The 6,661-nt window shown below is 42.1% G+C and overlaps 2 protein-coding genes across 2 annotated transcripts in view; both read right to left on the minus strand.

The window, feature by feature from the left end:
- Positions 1–6: 6 nt before the first annotated feature.
- On the minus strand, positions 7–544 carry LOC102874844 (calmodulin-like). Its single transcript, XM_006902803.1, has one exon. The coding sequence runs from the start codon at positions 498–500 to the stop codon at positions 51–53; it is 450 nt and encodes a 149-aa protein (XP_006902865.1). The 5' UTR covers positions 501–544; the 3' UTR covers positions 7–50.
- A 3,276-nt stretch (positions 545–3,820) lies between these two features.
- LOC102845840 (myristoylated alanine-rich C-kinase substrate-like) overlaps positions 3,821–6,661 on the minus strand; it is a 7,024-nt gene continuing 4,183 nt past the window's right edge. The window contains exon 2 of the mRNA XM_006902810.1: positions 3,821–3,875. Within this exon, the coding sequence (XP_006902872.1) occupies positions 3,821–3,875 (55 nt within the window). The remainder of the gene's footprint in view (positions 3,876–6,661) is intronic.

Consider the following 6,661-nt stretch of genomic DNA (forward strand, 5'->3'; position numbering starts at 1 on the left):
GCAAATAAACAATTTTGTACAAGAAATTTAACACATTCTGTACAATTTCTTCACTTTGCTGTCATCATTTGTACAAACTCTTCATAGTTTACTTGCCCATCACCATCAATATCTGCTTCCCTGATCATTTCATCAACCTCTTCATCTGTTAACTTCTCTCCAAGGTTTGTCATCACGTGATATAGTTCTGCTGCACTAATATAGCCATTGCCATCTTTATCAAACACACGGAATGCTTCTCGAATTTCTTCTTCACTATCTGTATCTTTCATTTTTCTTGCCATCATTGTCAGAAATTCCGGGAAGTCAATTGTGCCATTACCATCAGCATCTACTTCATTAATCATGTCCTGTAATTCTGCTTCTGTGGGATTCTGCCCAAGAGACCTCATTACAGTACCCAATTCCTTTGTTGTTATAGTTCGATCACCATCCTTGTCAAATAGTGAAAAGGCTTCTTTGAATTCTGCAATCTGCTCTTCAGTCAGTTGGTCAGCCATGCTGCAAGCGCTCCTGCTCTCCGAGACGCGACCGCACAACCACTCAGCTCACTCGCTCCACTCGGACTCCCATCTCTTTACTTTTATGAATAATGCAGCAATAAACTTGGGTGTGCTTACATATATTTGAGTAGTGACTCTGGTTTCTTTAGGGTATATTCCCAGTTGTGAGATTGCTGGGTCCAATGCTATTTCTATTTCCAACTTCTTGAGAAAGTGCTAAACAGCCTTCTGTAGTAGCTTTAGCATTGTACATTTCCACCAGCAGTGAATAAGAGTTCCAATCTCTCCACAATCTCACTAGCATTTGTTGTTTGCTGTCCTTTCGAATTTTGCTGTTGTTTCTGGGGTGAGATGAAATTTCATAGTTGTTTTGATTTTCATCTCTCAGATAGGTAGGAATTTTGATCATTTCTTTGTGTTTGTTTACCTCTGGATTTCTTCCTTGGTGAAGTGTCTTTTCATAGCTTGTACACATTTTGCATTTGAGTTACTTACCTTTTTCTTGTGTGCTTGAGTATTCTGTAAGTTTTAGATGTGAGTCCCTTAACAGATATGTCATTGTCAAATAATTTTTCCTGATCTGTGAGTCTCCTTTTTACCCTGTTGGAGAGGTTTGTTGATATGCATAGGGATTTGATCCTTAGAAGGTTCCTTTGATCTATTTTATTCTGTCCTTTGATCAGTTCTTAAAAGATATACTTCCAAGGGAGCTCTGGTGGCCTAGTGGCAAAAAGCTGCACTGCAATCCCAGAGGCACGTGGTTCAAGTCCACCAGATGCTGTGCTGGAGAAGGAGGGGCAATGTCCTCCTCCTGTACCAGTCAGATCTGATTTGAGAGTACACACACACAAAATAATAAAATAAACATAAAATAAAAAATATACTTCTTTTCAGCAGTTTAGAAAGGCTCTTTTGTGCCTCCTCTCTGAAAAGGTGTTTTCCATCACCATGGATTATTGTTGTTGTTGTTGTTATGTGTCGTCAAGACACCTGTGACTCATAGTGACCCTATGCACAATAGCCCTAACCTCTGCTCTGTCCTGTGCTAATCTCACTGTCTTCGACACACCCATCCCAATTACCCCAGTCACTGAATCAACCCACCTCATAGAGGGCCTTCCCCTCTTGTGCCTGCCCTCCACCCTCCCAAGCATGATGTCTCTCTCCAAGGACTGTTATCTCCTTACAACATGACCAAAGTATGTCAGACGAAGCCTCATAATCCTTGCCTCCAAGGAGCAGCCTGGTTCAATCCTCTCCAGGATGAATCTGTTTGTTTTCTTAGCAATCCACGGTACCCTCAATATTTTTCTCCAGCACCACGGCTTGAAGGCATCAATTCTTTTTTATCATCCCTTGTTATTGTCCAGCTCTCTGAAGCATAGCAAATGATTGCAAAGACCATGACATGTATCAGCCACACCTTAGTCTCCAGACGGACATCATTGCTCTTTAGTATTTTAGAAAGGCCTCTAACCACAAACTTTCCCATCGCAATAAGTCTTTTAATTTCCTGGCTGCTGGTGCCAAGAGTGTTGATTGTGGAGCCAAGCAAATAAAACTGTGAACAATCTCAATATCTTCACCATCCATCCTGATGCTGTCTATCAGCCCAGTGGTGAGAATCTTTGTTTTCTTGATATTGAGCCTCAATCCATACTGAAGGCTGTAGTCCCTGACCTTCCACAGTAAGTATTTCAGGTCCTCCTCAGTTTCAGTAAGCAGGATTGTGTCATCTGCATAATGCAGATTGTTGATGAGTCTTCCTCTAATTCTGATGCTGCATTTCTCCTTATAGAGACCAGCAGTTATAGTTAATTGATGCATGTTGTTGGGTACTGTTGAGTCAGAACTCACTCACAGCTGACCGTCCAGCAGGTTTTCCCACAGGAGGTGATTGCCCATTTTTCTTCTGCAGAGAAGCTGGTGGATTCATACTGCATGCCTTTGGGTTAGTGGAATTCCTTACCAGTAAGTCACCAGAGCTATAGTAGTCTGCTAAATGATTTTGCCACAAACTTGTTTATCCAACATAGGCTTTTTAAATTTTTTCTTTTCTGACTTGTTAAATTCATTTTGATAAAGTTTATAGAGATTTAGGGGTTTCCATTCATTCATTGTTGCATTTTTCTCCCTACCCACCCCCTCCACCCCAATTTACTCTTCTCTTTGAAAAGTAAAAGAAAAATGCTTTCATTGTTATTCAGTCCCTCCCCCCAAGGCCACTCTGTGCAGTCTTCCTTCAGGACTCCTGTCATGACAATAATACCCAATCATATATCTTTTTTTAAACAGATCTCTCCCTCATCTGTATCCAACATGTTTTAGAATAGCTTTGTTCCCTTCTTTGAATCTAGAGATTGATTTTTTAAACACAATTAACGTGTTTTATTCAATTTTGATAAAGAGGATTTGAGGGAAAGGTAGGGCAGGTGTGGTTCCTTCCAATATATTCCCTTGTTCTTCAGTGTTGCAGTTGCTGTTGTTAGACGCTATTAAGAAGAGTACCACTCAACGACCCTCTGGACCCTATTTTATGCCATCCTCATCATCTCTGTGTGGCAGTAAGGAGCTCTGGGGTGAGAATTTGTAAGATGCTTTGGTTGTTTGAATCCACTTGGTACTCTGTGGGAAAAAGATGGGCAATGTTTGTGCATGGACAGCCTTAGACTCAATTATTGCTGACTGAATAGTAATAATTTCGAGTTTAAAAATCCCCAAAAGCCCAAGACAATAAATTTCTGTCTTTGAAAGCCATCTGTGGAGTTCAAAGTCTAGGAGAAAGTGCTTTTTCTGATACTTCTGGGTAAAAGTCGTCCCCCCCCTTTTTTTTTTCTACATCTCTAGGCCCAGAATCCCTTGGAGATCACCATATGCCTTAGCCTTTTCCTGTGTTGAGTTTTCTAGCACTGAGATGCGGGTGCAAAACTTATATTCCCCTAGTCACTGAGCCACTGCTGAGAACTCAACTGCCTCACCCTCCAGCCCTCTGGCTTTCCCATACTCAGTGCCCTCTGCCAGCCTTTTCCAGCCTCAGCCTTCCGAAGGCCTGTTCCACTGAAGAAAGGAATCATATCATATGTCTGTTATCCAGAACCTCCTTTTCAACCCCTTTGCTGATGCAAGTAAGGGTGGTGACCTGCTTCCTGCTGGGACAGAGGATTATATGCGTATAAGAATTTAACAGCAAAACGGCAAGAAGAACCTCACAATTGTCCAAGGGATCACTGATGATTACGATAAAAAGAAACTAGGGAAGGTGTTTAAGAATAAATTTGCATGTGATTGAGCATCTAGAATATGTAGAAGTAATTCAGCTACAGGATGACCTGTGTAAGGATGTATGCCAGTTTCTTGTAGAGATTGGACTGGCTAAAGATGAACAGGTGAAAGTTCATGCGTTTTAAGTGCTTGTGGCTCACTGAAGCTTAAGTGAGGATTTCTTTGCAATGAGTAGAAAATTTCCCTTCTGTCCCTTGTCACAAGTTTAAAACCTCACAGGTTGTAAAATGTCACCATTTAGGGTCCGCTTTTAACTTGGACTAGCATGACTCCTTCATGCAATAAACTGAAAAGAGCCATGAGAAAAACGCCCCCAACAACTTGTGTTCCTCTTCTAGATCTTCTGTCTTGGTAGTACTGAGGTCCCCCTTCTCTGCATGTCTTATGCCAAGAAAACTCCTTTCATAAGGTTGAGGTATTACGCAGATGTGATAAAGCTAAAGGGTATTACTTCCCACCCTTAATCATTTTATAACTGATTGCTTGATCAACTCGTGGGTGATCATTACATAATTTCCATATTGTATTATTATAAATGTGTATTTTGGGGAACACAATAAAATTGATGGTGTGTATGCACACACAGACACACACACACACACACACACACGTTATTTACTTTCAAATTGCCAAGTTTGAAGATGATTGTTGTATTAGTCATGATCCAGATACTTCAGGAAAAATGGTACTTTTCTAACCTTCAGATGATGTCACCAATCCTGCTCTTTGTCATTATCTTGTCTGTAAATAATGTAATAATCTTGATATCCCATAAAGCATAACACTGGTGCCTTATATTGGTGACATCTTGCCAACTGACTATTTAAAAGGGATTAGCAAGTACTTTAGTGCTTTGGAAAGCCACATGTGTTCCAGATGGTAGGAAATAGATCCTAATTCTTGTAGCAAGTACTGGACCAATTAAAATATAAACCAAACCTATTGCTGTTGAGTCTATTCCAATTCCTGGTAGCCCTACCTGTGTTAGAGTGGAACTGTCCTCCATTGGTTTTACAGTTGTTGTTGTTGTTGTTTGATGCCGTCGAGTCGTAGACGACTCATAGCGACCCTATGAACGAACAGCCTGAGCACTGTTCGTACATAGAGTTTCCGGAGGCAAGCCATTTCGGAAGTGGATGACACTCTTGCTTCCAGGCTTGATTTAGTTGGGAAGCTCCAGCCAACACTGTCCACCCTGGGTACCCATTACCATAATTGGCACATCACTGTCACAGTCTTCAGCATCATAGTAACCATGAGTTACCTCTGTACAGCAACACACAGACCAGTGTTACACCACCTAGAAGAATGTTTGACAGGAAAACAAATTGAACCTGCCCTCGGGCCCTTTGGGCTTAAGGTCGCCTCCTGGTTCAAACCCTAGTCTGAGGCTGGCTAGCCTCACTCCTGGGGACAGAGCAAACCTGCATGTCAAACACATGCCTGGAAAAGCAGTCGACTCTAAAAGTTTGCCATGACTCCTGCGCTCACACCACCATGCTCCGTCCTTCTGTCAAGCAGAACTTCCCAAGACCCTGGGAGGAGCCAGCCCACCAGGAACAACATGGCTGCTTCCTCTCCTCTCCTCTCCCAGCTGCCTTTGGGCTTAAGGCCGCCTCCTGGTTCAAACCCTAGGCCCAGGCTGGATAGCCTCACTCCCGAGGACAGAGCAAACCTGCATGTCAAACGCATGCCCGGAAAAGCAGTCGACCCCAAAAGCTTGCCACAACTCCTGCTCTCACACCACCATGCTGCAATAATTTTTTTTAACTGGGATTTTTTAAAATTATTTTTTGTATGTGCACTGTCAAATTGGATCTGACTGGTACAGGAGGAGATTGCGCCTCCTTCTCCAGCAGAGAATCTGGTGGATTCGAACTGTGTACCTCTGGGACTGTGGTGCAGCTTCTTACCACTAGGCCACCGGAGCTCCCTATTGACTGTAATCTTATGGGAGCAGACCATTTAGTCCTTCTTTCCTGAGGCTGCTGGGTAAATATGAACCCATAAACTGCTGAATTTTGCATTAGTAATCCAAATCAGACATGGCCCAGGAAACCACATTAGACATTTCAAACAAGAGATTTCATTCAGGGCATTATTTACACATATACTGTTGGTGGTCATCAAGTCAAGAAGCCTAAAAGAACAAAATTTGTTGTTGGATTAACACAAAAATTAGCAATTGCAGGACATAGCTACCACCCTAAAGACTGAGAGAGCAAAAAAGAAGAAGTGTTGAGATCAGCAGAAACTAGGAACTTGAATAGCTATTGCAATTTAGAAATTACTGTGAAGCTAGTACTGGGATGCCTCTGGGCCAGTGCTTAGAGAGAAAAGGGATTTCTTCTTCTGTCCTTCGACCTTCTAGCCTTCCACCAGCACTTCCTGATGACAGAATTTATAAAGAAATAAAATTACAAGGGAGTCTGGAAAAAGTAGTAAACATATCAGAGAAGCATGGGCAACTAAATTGAACCCATTGCCATGTGTTGTTAAGTGCCATCGAATCAGAACCAATTTGTAGCTGAGCAGATTTCCTATCTTTCTCCAATGGTGCAGCTAGCTGATGGATTCAAAATACTTGACTTTGGGTTGGCAGCGGAACTGTAGGGTAACTACAAGCCACCTAGTGCCATCGAGTGAATTCCAGCTCACAAGCAACCCTGTGAAACAGAGTAGAATCTCTTGGACTTTCAAAGCTGTAATCTTTTATGAAAGCAGATTAACCATCTGAGTGCTTACTACTAAATCACTTGGACTCCAGCTTAAGCACCATACCACCTTCCACAGTGATTGCACCATTTTACACTCTCACCACATCCTCGCCAGCATTTGTTGCTTGCTGTTCTGTTAAATTTTGCTCTTCTGACTGG

The sequence above is a fragment of the Elephantulus edwardii genome, unplaced genomic scaffold, assembly GCF_000299155.1.
Source record: "Elephantulus edwardii isolate Elephantulus edwardi_28Jun2011 unplaced genomic scaffold, EleEdw1.0 scaffold00453, whole genome shotgun sequence".
In the NCBI taxonomy this organism is placed as follows: domain Eukaryota; kingdom Metazoa; phylum Chordata; class Mammalia; order Macroscelidea; family Macroscelididae; genus Elephantulus; species Elephantulus edwardii.

Excerpts from the sequence above, each read along its gene's own strand:
- LOC102874844 (XM_006902803.1), bottom strand. The coding sequence starts at position 500 with ATGGCTGACCAACTGACTGAAGAGCAGATTGCAGAATTCAAAGAAGCC.